At 38.7% G+C, this 24,984-nt stretch overlaps 2 protein-coding genes across 2 annotated transcripts in view; both read right to left on the bottom strand.

Moving 5' to 3' along the window:
• Positions 1-53: 53 nt before the first annotated feature.
• LOC131667165 (uncharacterized) lies at positions 54-738 on the bottom strand. Its single transcript, XM_058940416.1, has 3 exons — positions 691-738; positions 538-626; positions 54-416 (listed from the first exon to the last, which is right to left on the bottom strand). Exons 2-3 carry the CDS (start codon positions 604-606, stop codon positions 147-149), a joined length of 339 nt encoding a protein of 112 aa, XP_058796399.1. The 5' UTR covers positions 607-626; positions 691-738; the 3' UTR covers positions 54-146.
• Positions 739-9,608: 8,870 nt separating this feature from the next.
• LOC131667113 (ras-related and estrogen-regulated growth inhibitor-like) overlaps positions 9,609-24,984 on the bottom strand; it is a 28,460-nt gene continuing 13,084 nt past the window's right edge. Inside the window, exons 4-5 of the mRNA XM_058940325.1 lie at positions 15,336-15,517; positions 9,609-12,081 (exon numbers count right to left, since the gene is read on the bottom strand). Of these exons, the coding sequence (XP_058796308.1) occupies positions 11,799-12,081; positions 15,336-15,517 (465 nt within the window). The 3' untranslated portion in view covers positions 9,609-11,798. The remainder of the gene's footprint in view (positions 12,082-15,335; positions 15,518-24,984) is intronic.

Here is a 24,984-nt window from a genome sequence, read left to right as displayed (position 1 = left end):
GTATGGAGCTTTTAGCCGATTGTTAAGGTTTATGTCAAGTGAAAAGTCAAAGATTTATCGTGCTATTGTCTACGTTTATATTTCTACTAGAGAGCTACATCATGATACGAAATAGCTACAAGTTAAAAGCCGGGAGATTTCGGTGGTTAGTTCCGTTGCCAGTATGGATAAAAATCTGCAGGGGTAGAACTAGAAGAAGTGCTATTTGTTTTGCCAAAACGTCTGCCGCTATATTTGAAATCACCAACGAGATGACCTATACTCTTACTATTTCCTTCACTCTTGAATTCGCCATTGAAACCGATTCCTTTGAGAGCGTCTGTTACAGATTTGGCCAGAGCTTCGACTTTGCCTTTGAAATTACTGTCACCGGTAAAGTCAAATTTCAAGATGCCATTAAAGTGACCATCACCTGACTGCAAGTAAAACATATTTTTAGAATTTTATCGGGGACTTTACTAAAAGTTCCAATGATATACAGTCTATCAAATCACCAAAATAAGGAAATACAAAGAATGAAAATGACTTGAAGCTTACACTTTTGTCATCAGCGGGACTTGCCAAGACGACAACCGCGAGAGCCAATACCAAAAAGAGGGTTTTCATTGTTGATGAATCGTTGATTTCTACGAAAGCAAATTTGAAGCATGAAATTGACAAAAATTTGAAATAGTCTGAATTTGCACTTACTTGAGCTGCGGCTATGAAGTATCAGAGAAGTTTGGAATAACTGACGATTTCCGCACTCATCGCCAAGCTTTATATACTAAACCAAGCGACGATGTCACATTGCAAATTTTTTCAAAACAATCGGATTCTACGTCAAAAAGAATATCGTACGTTTTTTCAACAATAGCTTTTCGCTTCCCAATACGTATCCATTGAAAAGCTCATTATTCTTATCTGTCTGTTTCGTCTCATCTCAATGCGCAAGCACGCACTTGAACACGTCAACTAATCGATGTATAATCAGACGCGAACGATTTCGAGAGTAAAAAAGCTCGCTGGAAAAGATTCAAGATCAAAGAAACATTCACTTGTGTTTTCTGGTCCAAGATCGTTGTACGATTAAGCATCGCCAGTGAAGAAGGAAAAAAAGATATGTCTTAATGAATTTATTGATGTTTGGTGTACGAGTTACCAACTTCCTGCGCGGCGTCGCGTGGTCGAAGATAAATGCGAATTTCGACACCAAAAAGGCGTCAATGGCCCCTAATAACACTTTCTTTTTCATAATACTTGTTTAGATAGCTGTTTTGTTCTACAGACTTACTGACAACGTGCGAATTGTTGACTTATTTGCGAGAGCTTACACATAAAAATCTTCGACGTTTTGTTTCTTTTTCTTTCTTCAGCTGTGCTTTTTATGAAAAAACAAAAAAAAAACAAGAAATAAAATCAAAAGCTTGTTCGATGCTACAAAGTTATTCAATCTCGTGTACGAATATCGAGTGTTTATGAATTAAATCTGTATTAAAATATTCGATTATTAAATAGCGCATTTCAACCGAAAGGCAAAAGGCTGAAGAAGCTAACGACTAACCTAAAGCAATCGATCTTTCGTTGTAAGTCTTTAAAAGTAAATGTTGAATATCCCTTGGGCAAACACGCACCGACGACATAAAAAGAAGGGAAACGAATACGTAAAGGCTGGAAAAAGAGAAGAAAGGAATGTTGTTTTCTCTCGCGTGCCTCTTTTTATTTTTAAGCGCGCGGAAGATGCGTATAAAGAAAGTACTTTCTTGCTTCGCGAGCGCACGGAAGATATAAAGAGCTTTCGGGAAGTCGTATACACTTTTCGTGAGCTTTCGGAGAGGATGTGCGAAATGACAGTCGTTGCGCGATGTCAATGGGAGAAGCCCGACCGACGCTGACAGTCTCGCCAAATTAATTAAAGCTCGTCGTCGTCGTGGAGCGAATAACATCCGATCAATCAGAAAATCCTCGCAAGGCAAGAGCGCGTCGTGGAAAAAATAGCAAAATAAACCGTTTGTCACGGAGGCGTGCGCTCGCTTGTATTTTAATAATAAACAAAAATGAATCAGTCTGCCGAGCGTCATAAAAGCTCGACAAATTAAAACGGCGCGCGTGCACTAGCCTTGAGGTTTTCGAAACGCAATAAAGATACGTCTTTCCTGCCTATTGTGCGTACGTGCGTAGGGGCTTCGGTGAGTTACGCATCACGCGAGGCGGCTTCTTTTCGGGAAAAATCACTGACGGGGTAAACGAGTTTTCGCTTCTCGTTGCTCTCTGTTATTGAAATAATTATATAAATTGCGCTTTCAGATAATAAAATGTAGTGTATATTTTTTTGCCGAGAGTTGAATAGTCGTTCTTGAGAGCTCATTAGTGCGATTTATTGCCATTATTAATATGCTATTAGTCAAGATTTATCTTTTGGAACTATATATTTAGATTCCAAATGAGATTTTATTCGTGCATTCTCCTTCGAATGTTGGTTATGAGGATATTAACAATTCAAATTAAAAATTCTAGAAACATTTTTAAATATCCAGGTCAGGTCATCAAACACTTGAAGGCTGTTTATGATGTCTGATATGATTTATGGAACACTAGAGGAATGCGCGTGCACTCCACACTATATCGTAGTATTCTTTTATTGTAATCTTAATGGAAAGACTCGGCTTACCTGGTTAATTATCATTCATGACTAATGGAATGTATAACTCGTGCTCTAGTCTTATCGTCTCCGTTTTCTGTATAATCCCTCAGAAAAATCCAAACATAACAAAAATTCTAATAGAAGCGTTTTCCAACTATTGGAAAAGATGAGCTATTCTCAGTATTCATTGAATTGCCGTTAGCACCCTTGTATTTCATAAATATTCCAAGAGTTTGGTATGCCGACCTTAATTACAAAGACGCCTTTTCCCTGGAAAAGACGACATTTAAAATTCCATCGCGATATTTCCGCCATCTTTCTCTCTCACTCCCTGTATTGGAAGTAGTTTATCAAAGGTCGTTTATCAAAGTGTGTGCTATGATTTAAGAGCGCTTTTTAACGGGCGACGGAGAGGTCGCAAAGTCACTTCCTGGGGGAGGGGGGAGCTAATTCACCTTGTAATTATTATTGTTGCTGCTTGCTGTTGTTGTTGCTGCTACGCTATCAAGATTATTTACGGGCGATCTGAGAGTCACTAAGAGAAAACCGTAATAATAATGCCACTTATATGTATTTTCTACGCGTGTATGTGAAAATCACGGGAAAGAGTAGAATAAAATGTGCTGCAGTTCCATGTAAAATGTCAATTTTAATGGATTTTGTAACTTTTCGAGAAGCTTGAAATAAGAAAAAAATGTGTTATTGGTAAACTACTGTTATCTAAACTTGTAACAAAAATGAGAACTATTCATTTAAGAGTTTTCTTGATTCAAAATTCAACGCATATACGTAAATGTGAACTTGATCTTATGTACGTTAAAGAGATTAGTAAAGTAAATATTATGTGTGATATTGTGTAACAAATCAAGAAATATATTGTAACAGAATGACTAAACAATCAGTTCGTTCAAACTGCAGGATGAAATAAATCACTTTATCGCGCGTACGAATGCCTGAAAATCGCTCGCACACACGATATATGCATAAAATTTACCATATTTACGGACAATTTACAATAGGATAAATCAAACAAAACGTGCTCTGGTGCAGGTGCGTACGCTGAAAATATCTATATCGGGTTATTCGAAGAGAGAGAGAGAGAGAGAGAGAGAGAGAGAGAGAGAGAGAGAGAGAGAGAAAGAGAGAAAGAGAGAGAAAGAGAGATTGCCTTTTAAGGTGCCGCTAAAACACGGATTTATGCGGCAAGTGCCGTCGCCGCGATGTTTACGCCGTGTTTATAATACCGAATGATCGCACAGGAATGTATGTATATACCTTGTATTCTTCTAACAAGGAATTATATATTTTAGCCGATAAATATCGTTGTTTCGGAAAAGGGCTGCAAAGGCTTGAATAGAGGAATTATTTGGCATTATCTATTTTCGCGGAAATGAGCTTTTTGATTTTGTGCAGAAAGGCTTCGCAAGGCGCCTGCACCGTCCTCAACCAGGAACGCACAAGGACCGCTCGCGCGAAAAGCCAAGAGGTGCGCGCACTAAATGTCCGCTGCAGGTCCGCTTTGATCGTCCCGTTGAGGATACGTACTCGCGTGGTGTGTCGCCGATCACGACCATCATTCCTTTCTCTCTGAGATCGAAGTTGAGACGCATCCCTCGCGTGATTTATCACGGCCACAAATATGATAATTGCTGGAACAATGCGCACGAGGAGGACGTACGCGCGCAAGTGGTCTAAGGCCCAATTACACGCAGAGATACTTTCTTTTACGACGTTACAAAGCCTCTCTCTAAGCGCTTCTTGATTTATCGTTCTGCGGTGTATACGTGAGATGTCAGTGCAACGCGTTCTTGCGGTGAGAAGTTACGCGCGCACGCGCATCGTTTTCGATACAAATCTTATTCTTTGTTTCAAAGACATCTGCGCGGAAAAGAAAAAAATATTACGCGTACATTGTGTCGAGCGAGGGCTCGGAGAATAATTACGGCTTTTAACGATTAAGCGAAGCCAGCGGTTATCGAAATCAGAAAACCTTGTCGAGGAAGGGACGGAATAGTTTTGCCCCTTTAGGCCGTATATCATTTGCCGCGCGACTGACACCTCGTCTAACGTCTTCATAGCCGCAAGTTCTATACACTCTCGCGGAGAAAGAGAGGCCGTCAATTATATATACTGCCTAGGAAATAAGAAAAAATATATTATGTTTACGTGCACCTTTTACGAGTCCTTCGCTCTCTTCACGCTACTATAGAGCTTGCAAACTCCGTTTTCTGTAATAGTTAAGTGCAAACTCGATTACGATGTACCGAAAATACAAGTAAGGAAGTGTTGGATTTCCGTATTGATGTCGTGTACGAAGGGTTTTAAATGGAATTTATGCGAATTCCGTTAAATGGGGATTGTATAAAAGTTCGTTTTTTTTTTATTTTTCATTCGAATCGTTACTTTATTGACGGTAAGTTATTTCATTGTTAAACTATACAGATTTTAAGATTGACATCGAAAGCTGATACTAAAGATGGAAAAACGCAAAAAATCGTAATTTCTCTTGTTCATTCCTCGTCTGCCTGGCATCATTAAATACTCGCACTGAACCTTCTGCACGAAATCCACATCTTTCACACATGCACACACAATATGTATCTCTCAACGTGTCCAAATGACAAATGGCAACACGTCGGAGAGCGAGCAAACTTTCCACATCCTGTCGACAGATGCATCCGTCAGGTAAGTAGATATGCTACTGCCGTGTTATTTCATTTATGCTATTATTATTTGTCTTGCTTATCACATGTTTGGTCGCTCATCGAACGGTATCTTGCGAATTCGTGATGTGCATAAGGTGCAAAAAAAAACATGGAAAAAAGCAGGTCAAAGTTCCCTTGTACAACGATTTACCATACAATGCGCAGCCCTCGGCTGTGTATTTAATATCGACTGTTGTTGTTAATAATTTTTTTTCTACGGTAGCTTCGCGTGTATTATAACGGTATGACATTATAGGCAAATGAGGTGGGATGTATAACGGATCACACAAAAGCTTCCGCCTGTACGTGAGTTTGCGCATCGGTTAGACTCATTACGCGCTCTTATAGCTGGATGAAAGCGAAATCCGCGAGAGACAACCCGTGGCGACTCACGAATTATTGCTACCGCGTATGAATGTGAATGTACCAATACTCACGATTAGTCGAGCGAATGATGTTGCGTCACATATACAGGTAGAACCACTTTTTTCAGTGCAAGATGATTTCTCTCTCTCTCTCTCTCTCTCTCTCTCTCTCTCTCTCTCTCTCTCTCTCTCTCTCTCTCTCTCTCTCTCTCTCTCTAGTTGTTTCGGGACAGGGTTTCGTGCAGTGAGTTTACGAAAAGTGGGTTTTTAACAATGTATACTCAGAGATATTTTTACGTCACGGAAATCGGTGTGGCCGATATTTGGTATTTTTGGATGCTATTTATCATAAAATTGAATTTAACCACCATCTTGTAAAAAGCAAAGCTTAAAATTTAACGATTTGTATGGATTTTTACAATGTGAATGACTGAAAAATTATATTTCTTTATCACTATAGCTGATAATTGTGTTTCGTTACCAACTTACAAACTCTCATATGATTTAATACGGAGAGATCACTTTATATCACACTTTACGTCACTGTCCTAATACTTTTTTCATTTTCTATTGTGAGACCGGTATGTGCTCGAAAATTGCAAAAAGTAACCAAAGTTTAATTTAAAAAAATCAAAATGCTGCGGGTTATTCAAATTCAAATTTCATTCAAAAATAACGAATGTCTCCTCGCTCGCTATCTGTAAGACGACATCTATCTGATGATAAATAAAAGACGAGGTTCAAACGGCGAAGAGAAACAGAGAGAGAGAGAGAGAGAGAGAGAGAGAGAGAGAGAGAGAGAGAGAGAGACAGACAGAGAGAGACAGACAGACAGAGAGAAGACGCGGCAAATTGCGCGGCTAGCAGATATCTCTCGAAGCGAATCGATTTGGATTCAAGCGGAAAAGACATCTCATATACGAGAGATGCGCTCGAGAGAGAGAGAGAGAGAGAGAGAGAGAGAGAGAGAGAGAGAGAGAGAGAAAGAGAGAGAGACTGGCGCACGATATTTATTACCCAACAAAAGACGCGACATCACCGTGTGCTTCGCGCTCGACGGGGGGAACAATGTTGTCTTTGGAAAGCCATTCCTCTAAATACACTTTCCAGACGATATTGTTTATTTATGCACTGGAGATTTCGAAGATCTCACTCGATTTGAGAAAAGATAATGTTTCTATATTCCGCAAATTGAATAATAAAAAATCGAATATAACGCGCAGGTAGACTCGCGTGCAGCGAGAGAGTCCCTTCAGTCAACACACGTTACATCTATACGCGGGGAGAAGTCCCTAAGCGCTTGTAACGATTCGCGAGGAGATTTAATAAATCGGATTGGCAATCGGCATGCGAATGTTCGCGAGGCGCTCTCTTACCTTTATCTGGCAAGTGAAAAAGAGAAAAAAAAAGACGAAAGAAGCGAAATAACACAGCAGCGGCTAGAGCAAAAAGTATTTTTCTTCGTGTGTCGAGAGAAAACAAAAAGAATAGTTCTGTTCCCGAGAGAAGTTGTTGCTGTTATTTTTATGATACTCTCGTGGTCGCTGAAACGGGGATAGACGGTGCGCGTTTGTTGCAACAACTCCGAATGGATATAATCCAAGGAGCGATTAGAAGAGGCGAGTGTGTAAGTCAATATCATGCCAACGTGGGCATGTATAAAAACAGCAATGCGAGACACGGCACGTTTTCGGTTTCATTGCTGTGCGCGTCTTATCGGATAAAAGCTTTCTTTCCGAAATCTCGCAGCTCCGCGCGCCTTCCTACACATATTACGCACGAAAATATCCGCGAGGAAGTTTGAACAAAATTGTTTTTATCATCGTGTGTCTATTTGGATGTACACGCTCGTGCGTCTATCTTTAAACTGTCTTGTTGTGCTTGTCGCATAATGAAAAAGTCTTCGCGAACGATTTCATTTCTTCCTCTGTCTGTCGAGATTTAAATTTTATTAGGCACGGAAGACATAAAAAAACATAAGCGCGAATAAACGTAAACACAGTTGGCGCCAGGCGTCGTCGTCTAAACTAGTTTCTTTTTTTAAATCTGTCTTTTTCGCTGCTAATTGAGTCGTTTATACTTTAGAAACAATATGTAGCTAATTCTTTTCGTTTTTTAAATGCTCTCGGATATAAATCCTACGAACATTTGTCGAGAAGTAAAAGAGAAGACTATATATATATACATATATATATATATATATATATATATATATATATATATATATATATATATATATATATATATATATATATATCAACCGAACGACAAGCTTCGAAGCAACAAGCGATCCTTAGCTAAAAATAATCCGTCAATGATGAATCTTCCTACCCGCAGTGAACATCGAAAATAACTTTTTTGTGCAGGTCAGTAGCCTTTCTGTGTTTCGCAGCTTTGTGACGATGACTGACAATGGTGTGAAAATTAGGCGCATACGGCCATAGTTGGTTACTTTACCTGGCGCCATCGCAACGGAACAAAGAGCCTCGCTTCTTGAATAATTCAGATAGGGAGGAATGGAAATACGCAAAAACTGATTTATTGTGTTTAATGTCGTATTTTAATATTTGGAAGGTCGCCCTGTGAAATGGGATTTATTCGATGTTTTCTAAGAATGGTGCTTGCTAAAAGTACGTTTTTGGTTAAATATACAAGTCAATAAATCAAAGCAGTGATATTAATAAGCAAAAATAAAAGCGTAAAAATTGGCCAAGTGATTGATCGAAAAACAAGGTTTACACCAGTCGAGATTACGCGGAGCACTGATTGATTGATGGTGTAGCAGCGAGTCTACAAGTGAAAACATCGAGATTAACACGGTAATTTAATAATTTGACGGGTCATTCCGTCACACTCACAATTAATTAATTACAAGAAGGTACAATTCTAAATTCGATTGAGATGATGCGCATTTAATATTAGACCCATGAGCGAAAGATCAAGATATTATAAATTGTAATCACAACCCCCGTTATGTATCAAAAAGCGAATACATAAAGTTAACCACACGTACAGGTACAAGTTATGAGTTACCCACCTAGAGATCATATACTTAATCTTAAGCAAGTTGTGACTTTGTATGTATGTCTGCCTAAATTTCTTGCCTAGTACGATGAGCTTAGCTGGCTCATACATACAAAGTCGCAACTTGCTTAAGATTAATGCAACTTCTAGCTGGGTAACTCATAACATATTGTACATGTAGTTGGACTTTACGAATACGCTTTTTGATACATAATGGGAGTTGTGATTACAAATTATAATATCTTGATCTTTCGTTCATGGGGTTAAAATTAAATGAGCGTCATTTCAATCAAATTTAGAATTGTACCTTCTTACAATTAATGTCAACGTGCGATATCGCTGAATGAAAAAAGGAAGTACTTTTTTTCTGCCGGATATATAAAAATAAATTAACAAAATTCCAAAGAAATTCGTTATGCAATCGGCGCAAGGGCATTGATGAAAGTATACGTATTTTTTTACTTTCACTCGCGAATAGGGTTTAACGACTCGACTTTGAATGATTCACAAGTCTTTTATGCGATCTAAAGAATTTTTCACTTTTTCCTTGGATGCAGCGATTGAACAGATCGTTCGTTTGAATTATTCTTAGCTCTGATAAATTCGATTGAGATGCTCGGAGTATGATTGAATTGTCACGCTTAGGTGAACTTTGTTTTGTGATTAAACATATAAGAATGTCTTACCTTTTTCAATCTGGTGATATGTGCTTGATGAGAACATCTTTTCAAATTGTCAAATAGCAAAATACGAAAATTTTTATTTTGATATTTTATATATAAACGCATAATAATTGATAAAAAGGAATGGAGGAAAATTATCACTGAAAATAATGATTTTTACTAACCAAAGAATTTTATTCTTCAATTCACTATAACAAGTGACTAGCACTTAAAATACAATTTTTCTATTATAATCGTCGAACAATATTTCCTCGCAGAAACCGGAAGAAAGGTTGCACATGCTGTATCTAAAAGTCATATACGAGAAAAAAACATACAATTGGAATGTTGAAAAGCCTTTAAGAGGTTTTTAAGGAAAGGTTTACGTATAAAAAACCAAAAAAAAAATAAAAGGCACTGACGCGGCTATGATACAAAATCTAGCATTACAAAGGTCGCGGTGTGTATGTATAAATGTGCATAACATGTTTATACGTGTGTATGTATATTTATAATTATGTGTGCAAGAGCGAACCATCTGTGTGTATTACAAGTACAAAAAAAGAAGTTTTTATGTGTGTTGCATGGGTTCAAAGGGATGTTAAAATATACAAGCCTACAAGTTCTCTCGACGACGTATACTCGTCGTTTTTTATCATTGCTTGAACAAGGGAAGAACTCAATGAATCATCCATTGACTTTTATTCCATATGTAATTGTCGTGAAATTACATACATTTTTTTTTCGTGTAAATGGCAACGGATCATAAAAAATCGTACGTTGTCGCTGTGAAGATTTCATTTTGCAGTAAAAAATATTTTTCTGATACCTTACGATTTACATGATTCATGCAAATACTTTCGGCTTAAACTCTAGTAATCATATACAAAACCTTATACTCTAGACGCTTTTAATGTTTAACCGCATTCTCTCACTGGCATTTATGCTCTCTCGTTCTTACTTATTTAACGTTTATAACTTTAGGAACATAAAGATTTACAAAAAATATTCGCTCGCTTGCGGAAATAAAAATTTCAAGATTTTCATTTTTTGCCGCTCGATATCACATTTTTTAATTTCTTATTGTTCAATTTGATTGAAAGTGCACATTTTACTTGAAAAAAAAGAAGAAAAGCACAATCCGTAAGATACTGTAGCGCGTTGCCCCGATAAGGCACATAATTAATTGCTTGGTGATGAGTGTTTTGTGGTATAAACGTTGATTTTTTCTTTTTTAAAAGACACACGGGTATAACGCATGTATATATGAAACTTTCATTTTTGATTTGTCGAAAAAGTGTCAAGAGCTCTTTACCAGTGTGAAAGTGTCATTTTTGTTCGGGAAATATTAACGCTTCAACGTACACACTCAATGTGCCTGCAAGGTTGCTTGTTGGCGACAAGTATCGGATAATTAAATGTTTGTTTGCTTCCTCAAATTTCTTTTCGTCTTCGCTCGTAAACTCCTCATCGAACGAGAGTTGAAATTTTCAAAAAAAAAAAAAAAAAAAAAAATATCTCCGCAATGATATCGTGCAATAATATGTACAAAGTTCACTCGACTCAAATGAAAAAGAATTTTTTTTCACGTGTATATACGCCGAGTTTCGTCTTGCTCGTTTACATTAGCGCCACTCTCACCTGTTGCTCGATTGCGCGTACACACGCGTATATATATACGCGCCACCCACGTGTGTGGTGTTTCGTATGCCTCGACTTTCGCTTTTGCTTCGTTGATTTTTTTTTTTTAATTATCTCTCTCTCTCTCTTTCGCGCGCGCGCGCTCTTTCGAAGTCGGAAGGGAAGGACTAAGGCCAGCCTTGTGCTTCTTCGTTTTTATCACAAATTATCCTCATTGTTCATAAAGAAAGTATTACACTCTTACTTTCTTTCTCATGATTTATTCATTATATTTCTTTTGGCCAATTCAATGTTTCTTGTTTTTGAGTCTTTCCCAATTACTTGTATTAATATATTTACTCGTGATTGGAAAATATATATGTTTCCTTGCGAGTCAATCGTATTGCTTTCGTTACTAAAATAAGTACAAAAATATGTATTTATGAAATTTGTTGAACAACACAAAACTCGTTTGTCAAGTCCGTCTAACCGACATTGCAAATCTTTTGGTCAACTCTGCCCTATCGAAGAAATCGGTCATGAGCAAATGTCAGCTATAAACAAATGGTTTCCAAATGATCGGTAATGCCAATTCTTGACAATTGTCAATCGGTAAAATAGACGCAATGAGAAGTAAGAAGAAGCCTCTGCGAAGGAAAGCGTCATTTGTGTTGCGCGTGTGCGCACAGGCGATGGGTCAGCGAGTCGCGACAACGGCGGCACGGCTGCTAAGGACAACGACATCCTGGCGGCAGCCTGGCTCGTCTCGCGTACCAAGTAGGAGGGCGCAAACGAGTCGTCATATACTCAGCGACGGCCTTTTCTTACGATCCTTTGCGTTGCCGTTACCATTGTTATTGTTGTTATTCTTGCCGAATATCGTGCCGAGTACACGCGATACCGAATGCACGCCTAATTTCCGCCGAATTGGCAATGCTCGTAGTAATTGTACGGAACGTGCCTCGCGTAGGAGTCCTTGGAAAGCCAATGCTGCACCTGCGGGACTCTCGGCTGCGCTTACTTCGTAGAATTGACAGCCGTGGGCCAGCGATAATTGTTGGCCTTCGTCAACGCACACCTCTCTGAAACACATTGACGCCAGTTTTGGCCTTTAGATCATTGCATTCTACTTGTAAATAATACATTTTCGTTCGTTACGGAGTCTCGTGCTCGTTCAATCAGAAGCTTTTGGTAAAAATCCCACCCAGCCACCAGCTTTTACGATTCGGATACTCCCGCCTAGTTTTGGAATAAATTGACTTTAATTCAATGAAACTGTAAATCCCATGCTGTCACCTTGTGCCAACGTGTAATTTAGCAACGCCGACAAATTTTTCTTTTTAATGAATCGAAAGTAGCAATTTCTTCTCGACGCTAATCGCATGAAATTAAAGCTAGAGAGCGTAAGCTAAGACGATCAAATATCCGTATGTCATTCGAATGACGCAACAATTGTCAAGCCGTGTCCGCACTCCCTGCCTCTAATTAACAGGTGCATCTCGCAGACAAAGTAGAAACCCACCCGCGTACGGGCGTCTCCTGCAATTCCAACGTCAACATTGGCGCTTCTTTTTTCCTCTCCTTTTGCATTCCACGCCAGTAATTCGATCGCAACGGAAGTGCGTAATACGCGTGTAATATTATTCGCAAGTTATGTACTCGTCGACACTTATGCTTGGCGATTTATTAGCTCTAAGAGCTTTTGTTAAATGCATTGCTTGCATCGAATTGTAGGAATTTAACCACGTGATAAGTAATTAGAACTCTTCAAATTTTTTAATAATTCTCATTCGCAGTAATATAAGAGCAAAAACATTCCGCATTCCATAGGAAATTTAGAAAATGGCTGATAATTTATTTTCAAACATTAACTAAATTAAATAAGAAACCCCAACGATTTCAATAATCAAAACAAGAAATCATTTTTAGGAACTCCGATTATTTACTGCAAATTCTTCTGATAGAATTTTTCAATCAATAAAATATCATTTATTATAATTTTGTCCATTTTTAAATGAATCTAAATTGTCTGACATAGAAATCGCAACGTTCTGCGACAAAATCTTCCATTTTTTATGCATTAAGATTTTTTGCCAGGGGTTAGCGTAAAAAATCATGCGAATCAATCAGACACAACATCGGTACATTAAAAATTAGCGAAGAGAATGTATTAATCACACTGGAGTTATACTTTTTATTTAGAGCAACGTGAGCCGCTTCAACGCGATAAGACACGTACCCGCGCAAGATTGTTAATAAACGTACGTGGCTACTTTAGAATTTTCATCAGCTAAGTGTAATTACTCTCCAAATCGATCGCCCCCCCCCCTCCGCAACAGGGGGTAAACATATACATGCATATATGAGCATTAATAAGACGATTTAATCTTATGTCGGCGATCTCTAGCAAAAAAAAAAATACATTTAACTCGCATACCATATAGAGCCTGCGCACGTAACCTGTTTCTCAGCGTGTTAACATCTTGTTTCATACTTACGGATATATTGTTCTTGCAGTGGATAGATATGTATTTAATTAGCGAAAAAGGCCGTCGATGCCGGTCAACGATAACGTCGAGAAAGAGAGCTTTGATTTAACGATTCGCCACTCATCTATGAAGCTTTTATCGAGTTGGAGGATAGATCGATCATTACGGGTGCATATGTAACTCCGCGGTGCGAGCGTGTAGGCGTGCTTTTGACAGTAACAAATGGAAAATCCTTTGGAATTGCGTAACGAAATTATCGCAATGCAAATATGCTTTCGGGTTATTGAATCTAATTTGCAATAATAAAAGGGAGATAACGAGATGATATGCCTATCAAAAACTAAAGGAGAGAGTGAAAGCGCGTATAATTTTAATGCAGCACGATTGGGCGGATAAGAGTTTGCAATCGACATTGAGAACCAATGAAAATTGCAGAAAGCCGAGACTTCGTACCTTTCCTCGCTGACATCGTGCGATCCGAAAAAGTGAATCGGAGTTTAGACAGCGGCTATCGCAAAGGCCCCTTTTCTTTACCGACAGTCCCAATTAAGATTGCGCGCGCCTTATATCGATCATCGCGGAGATCGCGCGCGTCATTGCGTACGCACGCGAGAGCGAGAAAGTAAAATCGTGAAAGTATAGTTTGGAAAATTAACAAAGCGTTTTATCGCTCTTGATTAATGAACGTATGCATAAACCAAGCCGAAAATCCGCGCGACTTTTGTTCGCTGAAAGAAAAATGGGACGCCCCGGCGTGATGCATTGCTTGCTGCTCACCACGCGAGTGCACTTTCGTTTTTCGCAAGTAGGCGACGTACACACATACTTTACTGCCGTGTTGAAGTCTTTGTTACTTCCCTACCTTTCTGCGATTTTTTTTATTGGAAGATAATGGCGATGAAGTTGTGTTGAGTGGCATTATTTTTCTCGGTGGTTGATTTTTTGTTTCGATGAATCGATCCTTTTTTTCTGTTGTACTTGAAAAGTGACGTACGTACTATTTCATCGAATAGATTATTTGGTTCTCGTATTGAATTTGATAATCAAATAATATTGTAGACTTTTGACGACTTTAGATGCAATTTAAAAGAAAATTTAATGAATAGATTATTTGGTTTTAATAGTAGGCTTGATTAATAAAATTATATCAAATCTTTGTAAATTTTGAAGTATGAAGAAAACTATTTTAATTAGAAAGTCGACAGAGTGTTCAATAATGTCATACAATTTCAATAAGGCTATTATTAAATCTATAACCTTCCTTATAAACTACGTACAATGAAGAATCTGTCAAATGACGAAATAGACGACGCATATAGGAGAGAGGCGTTGCCGCGGAGCTTGTCAGTTAAATTTAAGTCAGCACCTACGTCAAATGTCATTTCTCACGGGTACGAAAAAAAAATAAAACCGTGTCGCAATTGCATTATACCGTCAATCGGTTCACACTCGCACACATTGATTAGAAAACTAGCATACAGGAAAAATGCAATTTGCCGCCGTTATATAGCTACAGGAAAAATTGTTTGGCCACGCAACGTGTATAATATGACGCCAAACACTCCCTTCGTCGACGGATTAAAAACCGGTTTTCCCTTTGTCTTTTGGCGATGCAAGCGCAGAGAAATATATGTATTCCGTTCTATATGAGCGCGGGATAAAATAGGTGTCGTAAGGCTATACTCTTCGAGAAGCAATTTTCGCCCAATAAGACAATACATGCAACATAGATACTCTGATTTCGTCGTGACTGCACTGTCACCCACCGACAAAAGACACGCGCAAGAACCGCACACATCAAGATGCACGATGGAAGGGGGCTGAACTTGTTTTTTTATAATACTCACCGCGCGTGATCGAGATCTCGCTTGTTGCCGAGTAGCAAGGCAGTGAAGTAGGACGGCAGCCTTAGGTCGGCCAACTGCTTGAGCAAACCGCGAGCCTCTTGGAAGCTGCGCTTGCATGTCACGCTGTACACGATAACGAACGCCTCGCCCCATCTTATGTGCGAGTACAGGCAGCCGTTCTCCTGAAACAAACAAAAGTTGAATTTTGAAAAAGAAAAAATCCAGAAAAGAACAACGTACGAATGATATCACGAAGCTTATGATCTTACACTAGGACAAGGTGATCAAAGGGCACGCAAGTCGTGTAATGATGATGCGCCAAAAAGCCTCTGACAGTTATTGTCAGAAATCGGTTCGGCATGAGAAAGCAAACGGAAGAAAAAAAGTACGACTGAGGATTAATTGTTTTTACGAGCTGACTTCAAATTTCTAGCGTATAAAAGGTTGTAATGAGGTTGTTTATGGGGCGTTTCTTTTTGAAATACGGGCAATGGTAGCATTTTAATTCACGCTGTAAATTTGTTCGATTTTTATTTAATGATCCAAATTTTTACTCCTGGTGTAATCAAAAATCAATCCGGAATGGGAATTATCCTGCGACTTTCTTCGAAGTTTATATGCATGGCTCGAGTTAATTGTAATATATTGGCTATATGCTATAAAAGTGTGCTTATGACGTACGTAAGAATTCTCGGGGGTTATTTTGTATGAACCAATCGATGTTAATGCCGTTGATTTACGAAGTCATTCGAATTTTAAGATGTTTTAATTGAAGCTCTGTCTTTCTTTTTGAGGCTGGCGTTGCTTGGATTCATTGTGAGAGCATCCCTCAAAGAGAAAGGAAGCTTTGGGATGTTAGTCAAGCTGGAAATCTATGCGCTCAGTAGTAATAAAAGGCGTCCAGCGGCAAATCCTAATCCCCCTCCGCGCGCGACACACTATTAATACGATTTCCGGCCAAGCGAGCGGGCGACCGAGCGAGAAGAAGAGGCGGAAGTCCGAGACAAAACGCCCGCGCGCGCACAAGGGGGATTGCATAATTTGTACAACCCAGAGGCGAAGGAACTCGCCGGTATTTATCAAATTAACCTATACGCAAGTGCGAGAGAGCTAAAGTTCTATAAATACCGAAACTCGTTTTCCTCTGCTATACGCACTACTACGCAAGCACACACGCACGCGCGCTCACGCAGAAAATCGCCTTACAACTATCCTTTGCATTACGATTAGAATTCCTATTTTACAATCGCGCGTAAGACAAAGCTGAGCGCGCGCGCGCTCGTTTGGTTTACGCGCGGATGGCTTGCCGTGCTATTTCCGTTATTAGAGTAGGCGCGAGGACCGACTATTCTCGTGAACTCGCCCGACGTGCTACAACTACGCTCGCTTTTTTCCGCGCGATCCTTTGCTTTTCGCGAGCCCATACGTAGTGCACACTTAACCCTTTTCAAAGGTAAATCCTGTGCCGTGAATGTCGTGGGACATTGCTATGTTCTTTCCCATTTAAAGGACACGTAACAACGCGCTGTTTCTATTATTTTTTTCTCGTGCGCGAGTGCGATACGTAAGGGTCACTCTCTCGCTTTGTGTTTTCTCCGACAGATTTATTTGCCAAGTTTTTCTTTGGGAAGATCGGTTAATTGGATGCTTTTTCTAGTATAAAATGAGTATTTGTGCTTTACTTTCTCAATTGCGAGTAAATTTTCTACTTAACGAGTTTATTTAGTCATCTGATATCAACGACCATTTTTTTCTTTTTTTTTTTTTAATAACTCGGTTATAATCGGCTCGATCTAGGCGTCCTAAAATTTTTGGCTGGAGTTTCTCAAACACAGGCATCACTAACCTCATATATTTTTTACAGTGATAAAAAATATATGAAGCGGAAAAACACACATTTTTCTTGGTCAGTCGCTTGCATGATTTCAGAAATAGCGCTTGCCAAAAATTAATAAATAAATAAACGAATAAAAGCTGAATGCGACATTTGGCAAATCGATGCGATATGTTGATCGCGTGGCAAAACACCTTCAGAATTCATTGACCCACTCGTACAAAGTTGATTCACACCCGAAGAAAATCGCAAAAGATAGAGAGAGAAATAATTGACGATAAAGAAACGTGTCGGCGCAATCTAATAATTGGTCGCGCGCGTGCTTGTGCATTTGCATTCGGAATCGACAATTCCTGTATATATAAAGTGTCTCCTGATTTTATTTAAGCGCCGCGTTGTAAAGCTGTCTTACAAAAATTAAAAACATGCCTCAAATAAATTAAACCTGCGTGCATGTCGTCAATGAATATATCTTCCTCTGCTTTTTTTTGGGCATTTGAAATTCAATTTATTTCAGCAGGTTTACAAATGAGACGTTTTTTTCTTCAACAAACATGTTTGTTAAGGAATGAAATGACGTTGAATATCACTTGAAGACAGCTTTTCGAAACTCGTTTGAAATCCGAAATCAAATCCTCGAGTAAAATATCGCCTTACGAACGTTCCATTCATCTCTGAAACGAGATGAACGAACTTGAAAAGTACAGCAGTGGCGTGTAACATTGACCAAGAAAACGATAGTTCATCGGCCGTACAGTTCGAGGCCAACTTGAATTTCACACATCTACACAACAGCGAACCTTTCAAAAGTTTCACTCTTACCGATCGTGTGACTCGGAAAATATATATATTACGTGTATATCGTACCACTTTCGCCTTCGGATTACGGAAGCTTTTTTTCATCTCGAGCGAAAGATTTTTGTAAAAAGAGGCCTGATTTATCACGCGAGAGTTTGATGAACGACTGCTGAGGGGATGTTAAAGCGACGAGTTATATAGATGGTTAACGAGGTGGCTATTGTGTCGCTTACTCACGACGACGACTTTAATTGTGTTGCCCAGTCACGAGGTTAGCGGGCTTTATCTGCAAAGCGAGCGAGAGAGGCTTTCAAGGCCAATATACTATGTGCGATTATCTTGTACGTGTTGTACCCTTTGGCATGTCTTAAATAACAACCAGAGAGCTTTGCAACTTATTGCAGATACTTCAATTTTATCGAAAAATAAGTGGCAAGAAGCTTCTCTTGCCATTTGTTGCGCATTTTTTTTAACCAAAATTATGGAATTGCGTGTAATACTTGCTCATCCCTTAAGTGAACTATAAAGCAAAGATTATCGAAAATTATATACGCTAATAAGCATCCATCCAGCTGATAAAACACACGGCGAAGTACACGCGATGGATATTTTATTTTGAATTACGCGATTTAAAGGCCAATGATGGCCTTCAACATGCGCGGAAAAAGTGTAAATCTAATTAACATTTTTTCACAGCAAATCCGTATTTACGCCTTTCATTTCACTTCATATCAAAAGATATGTTTCGCTATTGCCTGAAATTTAAGGGTGGCACCGATTACATTTTCACCTGATCACAAATAAATCGTGGGAGACGGTGAAAAATAATTAAACTATATCTTGGTTCTCTAAATAGTAACACTAAATATGATAAGAAATATTTATTACGTCTTTTTATTTATTTAAATTGCAAAATTCATGTTTTAGCAATACTGTCAATCTCTAAGTTTTTTATTTCCGTAGCCCAAATTCTCTTTATGTTCTTTGCGTAAAAAGTAAACATCTTCATGTATAGATTAGAAAAAATATTGAATTGAAAAAACTAAAAAAGTTGAAAACGATAAAACGACTGAAAAGGCAATAAAAAATCAAAACGAAAAAATACCACCTTTTCCCCTCAATTTTCAAGATTTTCCAGTTAAACTCTTTTTGTGAACATTTTATAAAAATAACAAGTAAATTTATCCTTGGATTAGAGAAAAATGTTAGTTTGTCTAAAGTAATGAGAAATATATTTTATATAAAATTACATTAAGTATTTTGATTTTAGCGTGTTTCAAAATGTAACGAAAAAAATTGGCAGCCCCTTACAATAATGACTGAGGTTCATTGTAAACCCCCTTTAAGAAAATGAACTTTGTCAGGGATAAATAACGCAAGGAAAAGCGTCAATAATCGTAAAATTAATTACTGAAGCAGAGTGTTTGAATAGCATTGAAAATGCGCCTCCGAAAGAAGGAATCTCATTGACGTAAGCAGAGAACAATGAATCGTGGTCGACGTGTAAAAAATCGAGAGAAGATATATCGTAGTCCGAAGCGAGCGATCTTACAGACGAGATACATGTTTTTCGCTTGGGATTTTAAAGGAGAGCGACGCCTCGCGCGCACCAACACAAAAACCGCCTGGAGCGCGTTCAGCCGCAGCGAAGCGCGCGCGAGCATAATTTATATAAAAGCTCAAAAACCTCGCCGATACGCCATCTCTCTCTTAGATTTATTGGGATGGGAGTCTTCAAACTGCCTCTTCAATAAAAACAGAAACGCGATGTTTCCTTTTTTTACCTTTGCTGGGGACAAAAGGAAGTACAGCTTGATTCATGCTGTTGGAGGCAATAGAACCGTTACTAACCACGCATCCCTTAAATACAAGGCCACGTGCCTTCGAAGGCCAAACACTTTCGATTTTCATTAGAGAGAAGAGTGAAATCGAAGCACGCGTTCTTTTCCATTATCGCGTGCATCGCTCATCTTCATAATACTCATGAAAGCGCGCATTCCTCGCTTGTGTGGCATATAACGAGTCGCCTCGTTTATACCGATTTGTAAAGGTATCGTGGAACGCGTTTATATAAAAGCTACTTGCTGCAGCTGCCGAAGGAGGGAGCCAGCTTGTTCGCTAGATTGCGGACACTGCAACTGCTTTCAATAACAACGCTTCACCAATATATACCAAGTAAATATCATAGTTTATTGAAAATCTAAGAAAACAGTATTTTAGGCATTTCCTATCAACAATTTGAAGGGTGCATCTCGGGGCTCAAAATTTCGGTAAGTCTTTTTTAGACGATAAAACGAATTAAAATCCCAATCGAGCTATTAAATTAAAACCTTTCCTTTCAATGCAAGAAACTACTCCAAATGTATAAATTATTCTTTCTCTTTCTTTTTTTTTTCTTTTTTTTTCTTTTTTTTTCTTTTTTTTTCTTCTTTTTCAAGAAATTTATCAATTTAATATAGCTTTTCAAACTCCCATCATCTCCGTATTGCACCCAACAACAAACTTTTTCTTATTTGAAAAATTTTTCCTGCAGTGGCGTGCAACTAAAAGTGCACATTAATTGTCATGCTGGCACACAAAGTGTCGCATTACTCTTTCGGAAGAGCGGTTAATTCAAAGCGCAAATGGATCTTAATGGACATTACCCTGACGCAATTATCGACCTCCTCGGTAAAGACGCTTGAACGGTATGCAATTAACGACGTCCACACTTTTTCTAAACGTATTTTCCCATGATTTGAACGTCAGGACAATTTCGTAACGAAGCAAGGTCATAGAACAGAATAGTTTTCACTTGCTCGTTAATTATTATTATTATTATTCGTGGGTGGACATTGTATATTTTGAAAAGTTCTTGATAGACGTGACAACCAGAAGATTACAGCTTGAAAATGTGTATATGTGTTTTTCGACAACTCTATTTATTAACGAACGAATCGTCCAATGGACATTCTTAATTATTTTCAAGGCTAAATATATAAACAAAAAGGTAAATATTTTACGCAGAAAATGTTAAAAGTTAAAAGTTATCGGTGGATTGTCGTTACGCAGCTAATTAACCGAACGAACGGCAAAAAGCTACGTGCAGTTTCTCAAAGCCGCGCGCGCGTATAACGGTACGTAGTGGCAAGAGCTCGAAAAGCCTCCACAATACATAATGAAGCATGTGTGCATAGCGCGCTGATTTACAATCGAAAAAAATTAACGATATTTTCGCATAAGTTATGCGCTAAAGCCTTGCGGTCGTTCCTAGTGTGCCGTTAAACGGGCGATGGGGCGTGCAAGGGTTTTTGGCGAGGAACGTGTGTCGGGACGTGTAATAAAATCATTTGATTTTGATATTACGTCGTCCGAATGAATATTCAATCGATAGGGCAGCAGATGTAGACAGAAATAATTCAACGGCGGCACTATGCTAGGTAGTTAATCTCTTGCTATGATAATTTGTCAGCGCGACGTATCGGCTATAAATCAAAGAGGCGACGACACGCGAGTCTCTCGATTTAAAATCGATTAATCCTTCCAAAGCGTCTATATAAAAACCCCATAATTCGCGTGCGCAGTTGTCATCGCTTCCTCTGTATGAAAAGCAATTTTCCTCGTGCGTCCTTGAAAGCCAATTTAAATAAGAGAGAATTCGGCCCGATAAACAACGTCAAAGAGAGGAATCCAATCAGCACGACAAGCTGCAGACTAAAAGCTGAACGCGGCGAGCGTGACTAATTAGGTGATACTTTACGGGACGAGAGGATCAAGTTATTTTTTTCTTCGTAGCTTTTTTTCAAACGAGAAGAAGCTGTTGATAGCTCGCCCCTGTTTAAGCTGCGTCTGTCTTCATTTTATCGACAATCGTAAAAATTATACTCGAGTGGCAGACGACGCGTTGAATTTCCAAACTTGTTTTACTATGCGTGATAAATTCACACCCTTTTTCAGATTCCGTTCTCTTTTCCTTCTCTCGATCGCGCCAGTCGTGTACGAAACGGATACTTTCAATATTTTGATTTCGGAGTTTCGTGTGTTTTTAATTAGGATAAATCATTGGGAGACAACAACGAAATTACGGATACATCATGGTAAATACGATGAATTACGAGTCATTAACCACAGCGAAAGTTTTTATTAATTACATTTTTCTCTAGCAATAAAATGTATCATTTTTTAAATTTCTTAATCAATAGCACACGGCAATTTTTTAAGATATACTAGCGTGATTTAGCGCACTTTTTTCAGAAATTTACTCAATAGCAGTGGTTTTCTGTGACCTCAGTATAATATTACTATTATTACTAATACATTTCATAATCGTATGTTTTTTTTGCTGTCTCGTTGAAAATATCTGTGAATATTGTTCAAATTTAATGTTCTATTATTAGTTTCCGTTTTCCGCATAGCTCTCACTTTACAATGTCAAAAAATCCAAACTTCCTTCATTTTATTCTAGTCACTTTTTCTCTATCCAATTGAATTTTAAGATGACACTATTAATTTCACAGATAGTAATCAAATTATTGACTCCTATACTAATTATTCCAACATAATTTGAAAAGACAACCTATTATTTTTTAAAACGATTTATCAACGACATATTCCTATTTTTGCACATTATTATCCATATTAATTATTCATAAATGAAATTTCGTCTTTAAATAAAAATCTCTCATTTCTAGATGTATAACACAGTTTTTCAACCAGTCCCAACGCTGGTTGTCGGCGACTCATCATTTTTTTAAGGTTTTAGGTTTTAGAAAACATTGACAATAAACAAGATATCATAATAAATCTATAAAAGGATAAACCTCCTACAATCGCACGAATTATTCAAAATTTTTCATCTTACACCTCAACAAAATAATATATCATGTTTTCTAACGTCCGAATAAATTATTATTAAGTTACATCGGACAAAGGCGTCAACTCCATCCATCAACACGTGTACAATTAAGAATCTCAATTATTATCGTATTACTCAAACTTTACCCACCTAACAAAGAAAGTTAATGTAATATACGGATTATCATCCAAATAAAAAGAATAAACCCAAGACAGGTGCGAAAGCGCGCGCGAGATGTAATTGCGCTTTCGGGTTCCCACCTGCTGGCGAAAAAACCAGTTTTCGGCATAACAGGGGGAGGTCGTCTTCCAGATATATGCATGCTACCGAAACCCTTTTGTCTCGATTGCTCACGACGACTGCTACCATACATAATAGCCGGAAATGAGCTCTGACGAGACAAAAAGAGCACGAGATTCATTCGGTGAGAGGGCGGTCGGGAGCGCGTTACGTCATTCTCGCTTGTCTTTAATTTTGTTGGCGGGGTTTTAATTTGATTGCAGGCCTCGTAGTTGTTTCGTTTTGTCTTGTAGGCGATCAATTGTAAGTTTTGCGATGAAGCGAATGACTAGTTTCGATTCGACGATACAATTTACAGTCTACTGTTTGCAGAATTTTCCGTCTGAGTAAATATTGCAAAAGCCGTTATTCTTCTTTGAAGGGGTGTTTCTCAAATTGGCATCGTTAACGAGAGAGAGAGAGAGAGAAAGAGAGAGAGAGAGAGAGATAATGCTTGGGGTCTCGATTTCAGGGTCGAAATCCGCATCTCCAGGGCGAAAAAAGAAGAAGAAAGAGGCAGTTCTCATAATGGCAGAGAGCCGAAAATCGCAGCGGCACGAGAAGAAAGAGAAAGAGACTTTGCGAAGGAACAAAAAACAATGGCGCGCTACGAGAATAAAACGAGCTGCACTAGCTATCTCGGCTTACAACTGGTTTTTCGCCGGCCGGCACACTCGAGAAAACGCGTGTAAGTGCGCGCGCGCGGCTGCCGTCATACGAAATAGGAAGGGAGACACTCGTACACGATTATTCCTCGCTGGAATATATTACAACCTCTTGTTTTATGGAAGTTTCGCCAATTACTATCCGACGTTTGTCGCGAAGGGCCTTTATAAATAATGAAAATTCCACATTCGAAAAAATCATGTTAGGATACTACGATACACTTTGTTTGCTTGTATAGAGAATATCTTCGCTTGCAATAAAATTACTGCTGCTTCACTTCTCTCTCTCTCGTCCCCCCCCCCCCTCTCTCTCTCTCTCTCTCTCTCTCTTTGCGGTTTTCGATTTAAGAAAAATGTGTGCCCTTCAAAGCCAAGGCACATTATACGGAGATTTCGATGAAATGCAAATGTGTTCAAAGAGAAAGACGTCACGGTCAAGGTCTATACGAAACGACAATAATTGTTACGTGCATAAACTTACGATCAATTATAATCGATGGGAAACGAGTTTACGTATGTATACTTATTTGACGAAATTGCGGGGTGTTGGCGATATTTCGATTCTCGAATTACCATTTTGAGGTTTGTGTGTGTGTGCGTATTTATGTCTGTGTGTGTATGTGCAGGAAATAAAACGAAATTGCAAGTATTCATTTACAACAAGCTTCTGTGCAACAACGAGTTTTTTTACGAGTGTGCGAAAATAACGAGGCACTACGCGCATTTTTCTCTCTCTGCGGTGGTCGCGATTGATACCTATCGCGTTACGTATCACCGATTTTTTCTTTTTTCTTTTTTCTTTTTTTTTTTGACAAAATATCCTTTTCGAGAGGTTATTGCAGCAAATCCTTCGTCAAGCTTTTATCTGAAAAATGCGTTTATCATTCAGTACAAAACCTCTCTCGACCTTCCAAAATCTTATCTACTCTCGATGATCCGATGAACGAACGAAAAGAAAAAAGAATCACCGTTAGAGCTCCGCACTTTCCGCCCGAAAAAAATGGCAATCTCACGTTCGCTGAAAAAAAATTAGGGTTCCACCCGCGCGTAACAAAAGAGCGGCAATTAGTTTGTGTGACGGCGCGTCTCCCGATGCACAGACAGCAGTTGCGGGAACCGGAATGCCTGAGTTTACAGACACGTTGTAGGTGTTATAATGCAAGACGGCCTCGCGCGTGCGCCGCTTATATAAGGTCGACGACCGTTGCGATGTCTTTTCGTTCATCCCTGAGCGGACTG

This window comes from Phymastichus coffea, unplaced genomic scaffold (genome assembly GCF_024137745.1).
Source record: "Phymastichus coffea isolate CEN01 unplaced genomic scaffold, Cenicafe_Pcof_1.1 PCOF00063, whole genome shotgun sequence".
NCBI classification, from domain to species: Eukaryota; Metazoa; Arthropoda; class Insecta; order Hymenoptera; family Eulophidae; genus Phymastichus; species Phymastichus coffea.
This window is presented reverse-complemented; position numbering and strand designations above follow the sequence as displayed.

Coding starts and splice junctions, on each gene's coding strand:
- LOC131667165 (XM_058940416.1), bottom strand. CDS start 606: ATGAAAACCCTCTTTTTGGTATTGGCTCTCGCGGTTGTCGTCTTGGCA. Junction 417..537: donor GTCCCGCTGATGACAAAAGT/GTAAGCTTCAAG, acceptor TTTTACTTGCAG/TCAGGTGATGGTCACTTTAA.